The 14,390-nt window shown below is 49.2% G+C and overlaps 7 protein-coding genes across 7 annotated transcripts; 2 read left to right on the forward strand and 5 right to left on the reverse strand.

Moving 5' to 3' along the window:
• Positions 1–391: 391 nt before the first annotated feature.
• On the reverse strand, positions 392–919 carry AtWU_03127 (uncharacterized protein; the record flags this gene model as incomplete). The annotated part of the gene is made up of 1 exon (XM_035498240.1): positions 392–919. The coding sequence occupies one exon, from the start codon at positions 917–919 to the stop codon at positions 392–394; it is 528 nt and encodes a 175-aa protein (XP_035354133.1).
• A 1,061-nt stretch (positions 920–1,980) lies between these two features.
• AtWU_03128 (nitroreductase family protein) lies at positions 1,981–3,029 on the reverse strand (the record flags this gene model as incomplete). Its single annotated transcript, XM_035498241.1, has 3 exons — positions 1,981–2,186; positions 2,243–2,357; positions 2,421–3,029. 3 exons carry the CDS (start codon positions 3,027–3,029, stop codon positions 1,981–1,983), a joined length of 930 nt encoding a protein of 309 aa, XP_035354134.1.
• Positions 3,030–3,922: 893 nt separating this feature from the next.
• Positions 3,923–5,037, reverse strand: AtWU_03129 (inositol-pentakisphosphate 2-kinase; the record flags this gene model as incomplete). The annotated part of the gene is made up of 2 exons (XM_035498242.1): positions 3,923–4,126; positions 4,183–5,037. 2 exons carry the CDS (start codon positions 5,035–5,037, stop codon positions 3,923–3,925), a joined length of 1,059 nt encoding a protein of 352 aa, XP_035354135.1.
• Positions 5,038–7,451: 2,414 nt separating this feature from the next.
• Positions 7,452–8,347, forward strand: AtWU_03130 (thiamine-binding protein; the record flags this gene model as incomplete). Its single annotated transcript, XM_035498243.1, has 4 exons — positions 7,452–7,517; positions 7,793–7,898; positions 8,045–8,147; positions 8,281–8,347. 4 exons carry the CDS (start codon positions 7,452–7,454, stop codon positions 8,345–8,347), a joined length of 342 nt encoding a protein of 113 aa, XP_035354136.1.
• A 356-nt stretch (positions 8,348–8,703) lies between these two features.
• AtWU_03131 (uncharacterized protein) lies at positions 8,704–9,953 on the reverse strand (the record flags this gene model as incomplete). The annotated part of the gene is made up of 3 exons (XM_035498244.1): positions 8,704–9,467; positions 9,536–9,711; positions 9,766–9,953. 3 exons carry the CDS (start codon positions 9,951–9,953, stop codon positions 8,704–8,706), a joined length of 1,128 nt encoding a protein of 375 aa, XP_035354137.1.
• Positions 9,954–10,769: 816 nt separating this feature from the next.
• Positions 10,770–13,295, reverse strand: AtWU_03132 (uncharacterized protein; the record flags this gene model as incomplete). The annotated part of the gene is made up of 1 exon (XM_035498245.1): positions 10,770–13,295. One exon carries the CDS (start codon positions 13,293–13,295, stop codon positions 10,770–10,772), a length of 2,526 nt encoding a protein of 841 aa, XP_035354138.1.
• A 408-nt stretch (positions 13,296–13,703) lies between these two features.
• On the forward strand, positions 13,704–14,317 carry AtWU_03133 (cytochrome c oxidase subunit 7; the record flags this gene model as incomplete). The annotated part of the gene is made up of 5 exons (XM_035498246.1): positions 13,704–13,732; positions 13,916–13,994; positions 14,066–14,126; positions 14,184–14,215; positions 14,288–14,317. 5 exons carry the CDS (start codon positions 13,704–13,706, stop codon positions 14,315–14,317), a joined length of 231 nt encoding a protein of 76 aa, XP_035354139.1.
• Between the last annotated feature and the right edge of the window lie 73 nt (positions 14,318–14,390).

The raw sequence follows: 14,390 nt of genomic DNA on the forward strand, positions 1-14,390 counted from the left end.
TGCAGTTGCTGGAGGAAGGCTCAAGAGGGTATCTGAGATGGGAAGGAGTGGTATCTTCTTTCCTCGATTGTTGAATGAAAACAAAGGCAACAAAATGTGCAGCTCTTTGCTCTGCATAGGAAGGTCGTTTATCATGTTAGCAGCTGAATACATTGTGAAGAGCAGGTTGAAGAGCAGCCAATCTGGGGAGGAGCCAGACATTCGGAGAGACATATAAACCACGTACATAGATTGACACCTGCAAAACTAAGACCAATGTCAAATAAACAAACAGATACAGGTGAGATCCAGCACTCTTTATTCAATATTCAGTTTCACTCCTCATTCACCAACTTTTTTTCTACTTTCACATCCTGATTCATTAGACCGATCCATGGTCATTCGAGCACACTCATGTCTTGATCTCCACACAATCATATGTCATGTTGCCATCAGTCAATGTACCCCAGCATATACCCAATTGCTTGGCAGTGGTCTCCTCTATTCCCTGGCCACTCGCCCAGTTCACGCTAGCAGTTCCTGCCCATGCCATCTTCCGCCCCTTTGTCGCTGCCATTTCAACATCCGATGCGAGCATTTCAACGACGAAAGGCCTGCCATCCCTCCCAAGCAAGCGTTGACCACCTCCTCCGACTGGTGAGGGTGGATCAACTGGCTCCTCGCATAATGGGATCGTCACTTTGTCGCCTCCACATTCCAATACGCAACTACCGGAACATTGAAGACAATATGGGATCTTCACTTCAGTGCCGTCGCATATCAGAATCTCTCGGTCTTTCGCTAAACTGATATAGTACCAGATAATTGCGATAATGACGATTGGCACTACCCAATACCAAGGATAGCTGACATACGTCCGGGAATTTGCTTCGTTTGAACTCTGGGGGTTTGAGAACTCTTTGGACGTAGAATGAGGCATGTTAGCAATTGCAGCAATAGATATGCTTGTGGGGTATATTACAAGATAATTTAAATCGATTCAATGAAGCTGGCTTTGTCCATTTATATACTTTAGCCAAAGATGTTATTGCTGCGTCTGGACGGGCCTCGACTTTGTCGGTTGCCACTTTCACTGCAAACGGAACGTCCACGGTGGTCCAGATCCATAATGCTACTAGAGTTCAACCATAGAAGACCACTTTCTGGGTGATGTCTGCAAAAGTCAAAAAGAAACAGTGCATATCGTGTAATGCTGTCACTTGACTTGCTTAGCCATGTTACCGACGACATCCACCATCTTCAAAGCCTTGGTGAGAAACAATATCAGACAATCTGCGTTTTAAGTCGATGAAATATGCCAAGATCATCGCAAGTGGTATGATACTGGATACTGTCGCCCCCCGAGGCGATTTACTGACGGTCCGACCTGAGGGAACCAGATTGTCCTAGGTTTGATCTGAATGACGGATTAGGAGTACATGGAAGCTGAAACAATCTGTTGTGCTAGTCTTGGTTTCTATCGTGTATTTATATTGAACATGTGGGGCATCCTACCCCGGTCCCCAAATAAGCATGCAACAGAAAGATTTCTTCTATGCTTTCTATCAGCTGCATAGTTATGCGGTCCACAATATATAGTCACATGTTTATAGAGAACACGGAATTTAGGGTTTCTGGTGACTCTCCTGATAATTAGCATTGCCAGGAGTATCAAACATAGCTCCACTAAATTCCACATGAACATGCTGCATTTTTGACGTTAGCTGGTCTGTTCAGTAGACGATAGGGTAATAGTCACTCGGGTATAACACATCAGGAGAACATACTAGCCAGTTCAATTTTGATATATTGACTCCCATTTCTTTCAATCCTTAGCATGGCCTCATATCCTGAAAAAATAAATTCTGAAACACATCTAGACTTCTGGTAATATTTATACTGCATTGATCCTAAATCCTGGATTGATGTTGCGCTAACTTACAAACCATCTAGTCTAACAGACACAAAGCGAAATGACCAAGCCACCGCCAGCTAGCACAATTACAACTTGCCATAAACCTTCACTCTCTCCTCAACGGGCTTCTTCGGCTTCTCCTGGCCCTCTACCTCGGGACTACCGAACACCAACTGAGAGATAAGCCGCCAGTCAGTAGGGATATCCCACTGCTTGGCCACAGGAGCATCGATAAGCGGGTTATAATGCTGCAAGTTGGCACCGAAACCAAGAGATTCAAGACCGATCCACACTGTATCCGTTAGCATTACGATCCCAAGTCAAAATCAAGCAAGGTCAAAGACATACAGAAGTACTGATGCATAGCATTAGTATGGTGGGCCCAAGGCTCGAACTGGTCCTTGTAGGTAGGGAACTTCTCCTTGAAAGGCTCGATGTGCGCGGGGTCTTCATAGAAGAGAATCTAAACACTCAATTAGCAAAACCTCCCAACACAGACCCAATCAATTGATGGAAAACCACTTACAGTTCCCAATCCATTCTTAAACCCCTGCAACTTCGGCTGCGTCTGATTCTTCCACATCTCCTCAGGCAGCGTCCCCTCCTTCACACGGGCCTGGAACAAATCCATCGTGATATCCCAGAGGCGCTCATGCTCCTTATGCAGCAGAACAACCAACCTGGTCGATTGCGTATTAAACGCACTAGGGACATTCAAAATAGCTTGATTGACAAGCTCCTCGATCTTCTCGTCCGGCACGGGGCTATTTTTCCCGAGCTTGTAGATGGAATGGCGACCCTTGGCCAAATCCACGAGCGCACCAGAGCTAGGCATATGAGAAGGCATCTTCACTGACCCAGTCGACGAAAACGATCTAACAGCAGAAGTAGCAGAAGCAGCAGCAGTAGTCACCAAAGGCGAAGGCGTATTAACAGCAGCAAGATTATTGCCCCGTAATCCAAACAACGAAGAAGATGAACGGAAAACCCGACGAGCAAGAACCCTCGGGACAGCCATGATATTTGTATGTGTCGTCGCAGCAAAGAGATTACTAGTAATGATATTCTCGGTAAAGACCAATAATGCAAGTCCCGCTAGACAGATCCCGATCAATCCCAGGAGATGTAACCGCATGATCAACAACAAACAACAACACCTTTATCTTCCGCCCACCCCAGCCGTTAAAAGCATCCGCGCGGAGGAAAGAGGCGAGAGCGGCGCGGAATTACGGATGAAAACGCTTATTAATGGACATTAATGATTACTCTACCAACATAGTTACTTGAATAGTCGATAACTTGGACTGCGGCTGATTTGTAAGGGCAAAGACTTCCTCCGCTTTGGAAGAAGGTTGATGTCAATTGTGGGGTTCTATTACTTTTGATTATTGCATAGAGTTAAGTAGTGTCTTGTCCTTCTCCTTCTCTGGGCTTCGAGGTCGGTCGGTAAATTGGGCCTCCGTTCGGGGTATTCAGTCGGAGATCCCGATGCTAGCTTTGGGTGAGCGGGTGACGTCATAGCTTGGTGGGATAGTCAAGTCACTGTGTTGGTAATAGAACGAGAGAATGATAAGTTATACTTATGAGAGAGACACTGCTATGAGATGATATCAAGCATTGCGGAAGTGTATATATTATCCAATAAAGCCATAGAGTAAGAGGTGAATCCCTAAGTAACTAGTGTACACATCAAGCAAGAAGCAAGACCGAAACCGTAAAAGAGACGCATCGAATTTGTAGCAAGACGTATCACTGACCCTCCCTGCCCCGATAAAATGCAAGCAACATAATAATGAAGCAAATGTGCCAACCAAACATTAAAAAGTCGTAGAAACATGATATCAAAAGCACGATGCACGAGACATGAAGAAAGAGATAGGCCGTCAATCATTACCGTGCGACATTCCATAATGGGTCGCCTGGTACATACCTCCATAGGGTGCTGTGAACCCCTAATCATCGCAGCTACTATTGCAGATGGTAGCTGTAAGACGCAGGAAATAGTGCAAGACAAGTTATTACGGACCCCTATATCGAGGACTGTGAATGCGCCCGTGGACTCTGCTGAGCACACTCGCTTTCCGATACGTTGTTCTTGGCCCCTGCGTACCAGTCCTCCACGATCAATTGGTGCTCCAGGTCCAGCCAGTACTTGGCTTTCCCGCCAGCCCCGGTTTTGAGGTCCAAATCCCCCAGCCTAATTTCCACACGGCCGGAATCGTCGCGTGGCATCTATGCTGATGTTAGCGGACACGTGGCGCGCCGGTGAAAGCTATGGATGTACCTACCCTTATGAACATTGTACAGTCTCGCAGCGTCATCGCAAGCGACTTTTCGCGCGAACTTGGCGGTGGACCATAAAGCCCCACATCCTGTAAGGCTTTCTGATGTGTCAGGAGCCTCTGCAGCGTTCCATTTCGATAAAGTACTTTTGCCAGCCGTGGCTGGTCTTTGCATCCCTTGACAAATTGGGCCGCACGGAGGACATTGTCGAACCTGTCAGATACCAGGTCGAGGGGGCAGAATGATTGTTCTTCCGCCAATCCCTTCTTGCGTGCCTTTTGGTTCTTCATGTCGCGGAGTGCGCAGGTTCGGCATCTCCGGGAGTTCGGGGGTGCAGAGGGGGATTGAATTAGCCACTTAGGTTTCAACTCTGAGAGCGTCGTTCCGGGAATGCTGAATGTAGTCATGTCTGTTATAAGTAGCCCAAACGGCTCCACCGTAGAGAGGTACACCCCTTGGCGTCGTTTTGGACGCTGGCCGCTTCGCTCTGCTGCCTGTAGCTGTTCATTGCACCCTTGAACAAGCCCTCTGGGGAGATAAACGAGCTCCTGGTCAACTAGCTCTTCTGGTTTGAAAAGAGGTCGAATGCATCTGTCAAAATTGCGTGCAATCTCCTGATAAGAGATGCCTGCGCTCGTATCCTTGCGGAGTCGAAGCAGTTTACCGTTAAACTTGGCAGGCACTTGGAATGTACCTATTGTGTTAGGTAGTGAGTTGGAAACAGTCGCAGAGAGGTCATTTCTTCCATCAAAGTCCATCTCTGGTGGAGCGAGGATCCGATAGATGACATTGGCGCCGCCTTCCGCGAGGTAAACGAGCCGAGCTCCTACTGGGAGCTCTAGTAGATTGGGCTTTGTCATTGGTCAGGTAAGTGGAAGACGAACAATGACGATGGTAGTCGACTGAGGAAAAAACCATGACAAATGCCACAAGCAGATGTCCGCAAGAATGCTACAGCCCTGGTTAATATAGTAACAGCAAACGTTCTAGCTCCGTGGTATGCGCGCAACGTGATGTATAGAGTCACGTGGGCTTGGATTAGTCCCGCAAGGAAAAAGTCCGAGGCGCAGCAGGCAAGAATTCAGTGTGCAGTGGAAAAGGGAACATGCAGCCTCTTCATGTACGCAGATGCAAATCACTTAAAACGGACACTGGGCCTTCCAGGGGGATGGATAAGCGTCCAGCGCAGCGCGAGCCTGAACGTGGAGAGAGGGGAGTAGCTGATCTAAAATACTAGTTCAACAGTCGGGCGAATCTTGTCTCTTCAGCTGTCTCTCTTTCAGGCAAGTATTCACGCTTCTTGCAAGTACGGAGCCTCGTTACAATCGGCCAATTGGCTCTCAACGGATGGGAGGATAAGCTGATCGATGAAATCGAACGGACTGTGCCCACTATTCTCAGGTGATCGATCTCAGTAATTAAGGCCTACTCAATCACCCGCACGGCAAGTGATGAGCTCAGGGATTCTGGAGGGAAATCCCCCAACCCGATTGCGTCTAGTGGCAACAGTCGCTAGATCTGGGAAGGACGAGCCTTGTGCAGGGATTAGGTCGTCGCAGCCCCGTGGCGCTTGGCCGTGCGAGCCTTAGGCGGATCCCATGCCAATCATATCACGGCGCGCAGATTTATCTCGAAAGGTCTCAGTATTGTTACCACGCCGCGCATCTGACGCTTCAAGCGACACGAGCAGCTAGCCAATACTGTGACAAGATAAGAAAGACTTCGTAAATGAGAAAAGTAACGAGTAGTGGTTACCGTCCGAAGCGAAATCAGGGTGAGCGCTTAAACGCAAGGCGTCGGGCACGCAAACGTCGACAGAGCCCGGGTCCTGGATGCTGCACCGCGACGAGAAGAGGCGGTCAGAAACGTGGACAGCTGAGCAGACGCTGGTTGGAGGTCGAGGGTGAGGAGTACAAGGTAGATAGAGTTGACTGAACGTCACGGAATATGCTAAATCATGCGAGCGATACTGCCGTAGTCGCTAGTGAACTATCGGGACAAACTAACGAAGCGCACTGGAAGACAAAACGGTCGGACCAGCAGGGCTGCGTCACACCCGGTCGGATGGGCTGTTCAGAAGGAGAGTCGGCCAACTGAAAGAGAAGAAAGTGATCTCAGCTGAAAATGAAATTGATCAAGGAGGGTGAGCGAAGCCAGTGAGGATAGGAGATTAGCCACGAGGCAAGAGAAGTCGACAAATCTAGGTTGGTGAATGCGAATTTGGTACCAGAGGGGCGGACCGAAACAATTGCAGATGACAGACGACCCAAGCAAGGGCCCAGTGCGATTTGACGATGTGAAGGCGTTCTTCCTTCCCGTCTTATCCTGCCAGAGCCTCGAGCACTCCTTTTGTCTTCCCTGCAGGCCATTGTTGGCCATAGGTCCTCTTGTCAGTTGTGTTTCCCCCTCATAGGAACTGGGTGGGACAACTATTATTGACTTGTTCTTTGAGAAACCAGAAATAAGAGCAAGGAATAAAAAGAGGGTCACCAAAGGGAAAATCGGACAAACGATTCGCTAGTAAAACTAGCATCTGCCCCAGGATCGTTAGATCCAGATCCATCTTCCCACACCCACAGCAGTAGTCTAGTCTAGTTGATAGTGAGTCTTAGGGACATCCTCGGCCGTCGGCCCAAATTTAGTACAAACCGGTCATGATGCTGCTGGAGGCGCTGGAATCCGGGGAAGAAGGAAGAGAAAAAAAAAAGCAAACCTGCATCGAAGGAGCACTAATTCCTTCCGGTCGGGTTTCGCCAGGGTAAAGTTGGCTTCAGATATGAGACCTCACAAACCGATCGTCATCCACAGCAACGCATTGTGCTCGAAGATACATCTTCCATCTTGGTTCTGGTGATGTGTTGTCCGCGGAAACGTACAGATCTTCGCCGGTGGAGTTGCCTGCCAACATTTCCTCAGAGAGCGGGTGGGATTATATTCCACCATAGAGAAGCGAGTAACGAACAATTCCGATGATTATAAGCTAGTAGTTGTACTTAGCCAATGCGCATCTCCTGATAGAGTGGTGTAATGTCAATGCGAACTGATTGCAAGTCACGATTGCCCCTCCGTCCGCCGTTAAGGCCCCGCGCTTTGCTGATGAACTCCTCTCCTCACTGCCCGCCAAAAAAGTGGCTGGCTGCTTCCACTTGTCAATCCATTCCCATCCTCCAGTAGAAATCATTCCTCACGCAATCAGATCCCCCAATTCTATTTGGATTGAATATTCATTTTACTACTTACTATCTAACTCCAAATTTGGTTCTGCACAACAAATATGGCCGAGACATCCTCATCCATCCCGACTCCCCCGCACTGCACCGCCGATTTCTGTTTGATCCCAGTGGGTTATTCCATTCCTTGCAACTATCTAGTTATTTGCATCATGCTGCTTGACTATTCCCGCATCTTACCCATGCAATCAATACCCGGTTGAGGGATGAAAGTGACGTGACACATTCATTCATTCAATCAATCATTCCCATCATGCCCGTCCAGCATCAATCAATCAATCAATCATCCCACATGCATACCCACGAACCAACCCCATATGCATTCTCCAACTTTAGTAAACTTCGCTAAAAACCTACACTACACTATACTAACGATAAGTAATAGATCGGCACCTCATCCCCTTCCGTGTCCGCCCAAATAGCCGACGTTCAGCGCCTTATTGAGAAATCCGGCCTGAAATACGTCATGCATTCAGCTGGCACCACTCTCGGTATGTATACCATCGCTATTGGGAAATTTACCCTCCGATGGTACTATACTTTTGTACTAGTAGTACTTAGTTATATTGATGCGTGCGCATGGGTATGCTTTATTGGCTGCTTGCTGACTGACGGGTTCTACTACCTACTATCATAGAGGGTCCTTGGGATAGAGTTCATCAGGTTATTGGTCAGGCGCATACGATTCTTCATCAGCAGGGTATCGTGAGGATTCAGACGGATATTCGGGTTGGGTCGAGGTGTGTATTCATTCATTCTTTTCTTTTGATTTTTCTTGTTTGTTTGCTTCTTTTCTGGGGACTGTTGTTTATCTAGAGGCTCGGGTGGGGTGTGGTTACACAGGCTAACATTATTACCTCTTCTTGCTTACAGGACCGATAAGGAGCAGTCCTTTGAGGATAAAGTGAACAAGGTCCGTGAGTTGTTGAAAAACGACTGAGTAAGAGATTACAAGGGGATGTGTGCGTGATACTCGATTGAGTGGATATGCTCCGGTAGTTGCACCTTTCTTTTACATGCTATCGCTGCTTATGGACATGGTGAAACGGTCATATCAGTTAGGTACACTGTGCAAAATATGATAATCATCCGAACGCCAACCTTATACCCCCCCCCTATTTATAGCAAAGGAATGTCGTGAGGCTCGTCCAAAACTTTGAAATCCAGCGCTGATGTTGCAACTGTAAATATGTGGAATAGATGCAAAATGAAAATGTACTAAATAGGCTAGTAATCAAAATGAAGGATGAAAGGACGGTGAAGATTCCAAAGAAGTATGAGGTCACAGCGGTCAGCTTAAACTGCAATACCGCCGCCCAGCAGACTTCCCCAATCTCCACCAGCCCAGATCCACTCTCCCATGCTGGGATTCGCTCCGTCCTTGGCTTTCTGGACGACTTCAACCAGACCCTTGAAAACGTTAGAGTAGGTGGACGCCGAGCTGGTAACGCTGACGGAAGTCAGGTTCTTCCGTCCAGTAGCGTTGGTAACATTGTTCAAACTGTCCACGGTATCGATGGCGGGTCCTTTGTCGAAGAAGTCAACCAAGATAAAGGTAGGCTGACGGCCATTGTACTCCTTCTTGCATTTGGTTGCTGTGTCGCCAAGGTTTCCCGTTCCTCCAGACGCCGCATTGGTGGTCGAAATGTAGCTGACGTTGGGATACTCAATGTCCAATGTCTCTTGGTAAAGGAAGTGGTTCATGAATGGGAGGCGGTTGGAAGACAAGGCGGTGGAAAGCTCGTTCTTGACGCTCGAGGGACGATCGGGCTCACAGGAGAAGTTGGAAGCGGAGGTCACATCGTAGTTGTTTTCCCAGATGAAAGTGAACTCATCCATCAGATACGGTGCCACCGTGTTGCTGGAAGCGTCCAAAGATGCCACGAAGGTCATCAACCGGGTACCATTATTGATCAGTTCCTGCAATGTTGGCCACGAGCTCGGTGCGGAGGTTTGGGAGGTCGGAGTGTAGGTGTAGTTGGTAAGATTGGCCGTTTCGAATTGCGAGTGAAGATCAGAAGCTGTTGCGTCATCTGAGTTGACCAGCAAAACAGTCACAACTGGTGATTGACGGAAGATGTCAGTTCTTAGCTCCTTTGGGAGTAATTGCAGTCCGCCACCAACGTACCATCATTGGGGTTGGAGTCCAACCAGCCTTTGATATCTGACAGCCATGTGCTCAACAATCCTGCATCTAGATAATCGCAACTAGAGTGGCATAGACGCCACTGTGAATTCGACTTATGAACTTGAGCTGTGACAAGACGGACACCAGCGTCAAGCTGGAGTGTAGTGTTGTAGTACCTGTGGACTGGTCAACAAACTGCATTGACGTTCTGCCTTCCCAATTGAACTTACTGGTCTCCAAAGGTAGAGTAATCCGTCGAGGCATCTCGTAGAAACGGACTGTCGTGTGCGCCCAGGTGAGTGATTTCTCCGTATGACTTGGAACACAAGTCTGGGGAGTTGTTGCATGCAGTGGATCGCGGCCGTACAGCCTTCGCCGCTGCGAAGGGCAGGAGCGCTAGAACTCCTAGTCCTAGCATACTGATTGCGCGTTCTGTTTGGTTGGAAAAGGGTATCGATCGTTCAGATGCTATATAAGCCGGGAGGACTCATGCAAGAAGAAATCGGCTGCGAAGTCCAGGCAACAAATGATACAACAAAATGCGCGTATATCAAGAAAAAGGGGAAATTATCAGTCTACTCGATTCAAGGGTTTATTTAATTGATGCGCCTGATGAGTGACAATTATTGTTTCAGTGAGGAAAAGGAGGGGGAGGAGAGAAAGGAAGAAGAATCAGACACAGTAAGAATCCAACATTCGGGCCATGAAGGATGTGTAAAAGGATGCGGATGATGCAGGCAAGCAGGCAGAGCAATAATCAATAAACCCCACTGGTGAAAGCACTGGGTGAATTGTGCAGAGAGTGTGGACTACCAAGACGCACTACATGGTCTCCCAAAGCCTGAACCACGGCAACAACCGCGCCATTTGGCTTGGGATCACCCTTACGGGTCATGAGAAAGTTTCGAGGGCAGTGTTGATCTGCCAGTAACGGTGGGCCAGTATGAACAAGGCTCTGGGAGATGGAGTCTGGCCGCGTTGCCTGCCAACCTATTCTTAGGAACAAGGGTCGGTCATGGCTGCTCCTGTTTCGCATTTTCGCTGACTTCGCTGACGGGGCCACGCCATTGCCCGTGGCGAAGCCCGCCCGTGTTTGTCTCGTTTGTTGTGTGGCCGCGTTGCCCCGGGTTTCTTCACGTGAGCGGTGTGTCTTGTCTTGGGCTGGGCTAGTATTACATTTCATTTTATTTATCGTATGTGATGCTATATAATATATTGTACATATATAATACATTCACCGGCTACTCACAAAGGCTGCCCCTCGTAGGCTCTTCTCCCGCAAGAAGGTTCGACGTGTTCGACGTTGAGACATCTTCGAGCTGGGTGGGTTCACCAGCCGATACACATCCCTGGGTGCACAACCCTGGAGCAGGAGGGGCTGTCCCCACGCACGGTCAATATCTCCCAGGACTCGCTCCACACTATATGGGTTTTCCCGTCGCAACATGCGACTCATGTGACGACTGGAGCGGCGAGGTCGTCCGTATAGAACAGCAAGTCGGTGCCGGCAAGCTCGTCTGATCCATCTCGTCCAAAGCTGCACACCGTTCTGTCCAAGCTCCCGAAGGAGGACAAGCCCGCGCACCCAAGGAACAAAGTTCCCACCCTCCATGTGGAAAGGATTATAGTCGTCTCGTTTGGAGGAAACTCGCATCCGGAACCCCCAGTAGACGAGAGCGGCTTGCGTCTGTTTGCTGAAGATGGCCCCGAGAATGGTATTGCCGTGCTGGTCAGGTGAGATAGTATGAGATGATTGCTGTACAGTCGATAGCGAGATGATCTGGAGAGGAGCGTGGATTTGTTTGGGTTTAGAAGAATAATGACGGGCCAGCCAGAGACAACATGTTCGAAGCTCATCCCAACAATTCATCATGCCGAATCGCTTGATCATCTCGACCCAAAGGTCAGGAGACACAGAAGCACCCACAGGAACGATGCGTCGTAAGACTCGGAAGAGGAAAGTTACTTCCACGACTTCGGAACGGCGCTGACCCTTGATCGGGCTGACACCGGGCCTGCGAGGGGTCAGGACCTTTTCAACCATGAAGTCAATGCTCTCTTTGGTGAGGCTTTCACTGCGCAGTGCCATTTCATCAACCAGCTTGGAGGCCAGAGTCCACTCGCCAGCTGCAAGATGTTTCCTAAAATGTATGTTGAACAGAGCCGGCCCTTCGTCGGAAATTTCACTTAAGATTGCAAGGGTCATATGATAATGACGCCAATCCTGACTCATATAGTAAGATAGAAGTAGAGTCTCCTGTATGCGCGCATCCTCAAGGACATCGGGATGCTCGTCGCTGTTGAGCAAGTCCGATAAGAGTATGTCGCGATTCTCCGTGGCAAGCTTGCGAAGAAGACGCACAAAGACAGAGTTCCCCAGCGAAATGCCTGCTCGTTCAAGCTTCCGGAGCTTGCTTAGTATATCTTGACTTCCCCGAGACCTGAGCGCCATCTCCCGCAGAGATTGCGGTCCAAGAGCTGGCACGCCGAACATTTTCAAGCCAGAAAGGATTGTATCGAAGTTAAGAGCCTCAGTTGCAAAGATTCGGGCACCGAACTCGTCCTTTATGGGTCTCTCTTCATGCGCAAGCTTTCCTTGAGTCTCCGCAGCGATTTTGTCAGGATCATCGGTTTCGTTTATCTTTTCAGGGAATCGTTGGGAGGCATAGGTATGGAGCTCTTGGTAGGATGCCCATGGCCCGTACTGTTTGGCGCTCTCTAGTAATGGCTCGAATTCGTCGAACGAATGCGGATGGTCATTCTCTTGGATGAGGAGTCTGTGCATTGAAAGCGCATCGCCAAGACGGCCACAGCGTAACAGAGTAGACATGATGGGAGCATAGATCTGGTGGCCTGGTGTCATGCGGCAGATGCTGCGGAAGGCCCATAAGCTTGATGAGGCAGCCCGCCCCCCTGGCTTTATCGCTTCAGTGACTCTGTTTTGCTGTCGAGAACGAGCGATCGGCCGGAAGACATGCAGGATATCGTTCGGGTGTGTCAAATGAGGATGATGAAGGCGTTTGTGCCATTCAACAGCCTGCTGTGTCATGCCACGGTCAATAAAGCCACCAACGACAGCCTCATAAAAACCCTCCCAACGTTTGCCCGTTGTATTCCAAAGCGCCAGCGCATAATTAGCGATTTCATTTAGAATGACACCGTGCCGTATGCCAGCTTCCACGAAGCTTTGCCAAAAGAAATCGGCGACTTCTCCTTCAACGGGCAGTTGCACACCGTCAACTCGGCTCGTCAAGCCCTCCCATATATCCAACGTGCCTTTATCACCGTAATGTCGCTGCCGGTATCGCAGTAGCTCCTCCCAGAGAGCAAGATCGTTCCGATGCACCGGGTTGTCTACTAATCGGGTTCCAATGTCATCCGTATGTCCTATGTCCGATTCGAATTCCAATCTCTCCGGTTGTAACGCGAAGCTGCGAGAGTTTATGGCAAAAGTATTTTGAGCCGAGTCGCCAGAGCCTCCACCATTACCTGTGGCCTGCTTGTGTGGCGTATTAATTTCGTATATGCGGAAGCTGAGTGCTCGTTTCGTTGATGGCAAAGAGGAATCGTTCGCAGGCGTTTGTTGCAACTCTGCAGCTGGCGCGCTTCTTGCTTGCTTGTGAGTCTTGGATAGGCATCGAACACATTTAGCAGTGCGCCGAACGTCCAATTGTTCAACCCCAATTGGCATCGATATCAGGGAGTCGAGAACCGAGAGAGCTGACGGCCTCTTCAGTAGTCGAAGAAGAGCCGGGCGCATGAGGTTTGAGGAAGGAAGAGCGAAAGGAAGGCGGCAGTAAATCTGACCATCCTCATAAATCGCACTCTATCACGATGTGTGTTAGTGGCACATATGAACACAGGTAATTCGCGGCTTTCTTCTGCTCTGCACACCTTTGATTCCGCGGACTACTACTTTTCTGGACAGGCCGGGCTTCCACCAGAACACGCTATACTCGCTACGGTTAGGAGCTTGCGTATTCACGTGATAATTATTAAGCCTCGCATCCTAAAGGCGGAAGTGGGAGGGTAGTCACGTGATATTCAAGGACCGTTCGGGTCCACACTTCACGACATCGACTGATCATTGTTGCTGCTAGCCTCTCATCTGCCATTGTCCCTCCTACTACCTCCATAACCCCCATTGTCGCTTTTGCGCACCGCCAAAATGTTCCGCACCGCTCCTCGTCTGGCTGGGTATGTTCGCTGATTTCATTTCGTCAATTGTACCCCCCGCATGGCTTCCTGAGCGCGGCCGGGCTGACGGCTTGTCGGTCGGGGCTTTCTGCTGCTCAATTGCCTGAAGATTCCTTGCAATTGGGACTCGGAAGCGAGACTCCATACTGGAAACAACTTGCTAACATATCTTGCTCTTCATAGGTTCGTGTTCCGTGAGAACCGTGTCCCTTACTACCAGCGCCTTTTCCAGCAGCACGACGGCAAGCGCCAGTGGTGGAAGGTCCGTTGACCCGCGAATAAATCCCAGCTCGCAAAAGAAATGAAGAAACCTAACATACGGGATCTCTACAGACTGAGCGCAGTGGTTACCTCATGTGGCCCTACCTCATCTCCGTCTACGGCATGGGCATCGGTAGGCTCTTCAAATACACCATGACAATGGATCACGGCTAATGTATATCTTTCTTAGCTACCACCTACGCTATGGGTCGTATGGTCTTTGTAAGTTGCACCTCGAAATACCGTGTTTCAATGGGGGTCCGTGATTGATAGATTTGCTAATGCCCATCATAGGGCCACAAGACCTGGCTCGGCAAGGCGTAAATGCGGTCCTCGCCAACTTTGACACAGTGTACCTCTATTTCTCTGATAGGCAGCTAGAAAGAAAGATAACTGA

The sequence above is a fragment of the Aspergillus tubingensis genome, assembly GCF_013340325.1.
Source record: "Aspergillus tubingensis WU-2223L DNA, scaffold_4, whole genome shotgun sequence".
NCBI lineage: Eukaryota > Fungi > Ascomycota > Eurotiomycetes > Eurotiales > Aspergillaceae > Aspergillus > Aspergillus tubingensis.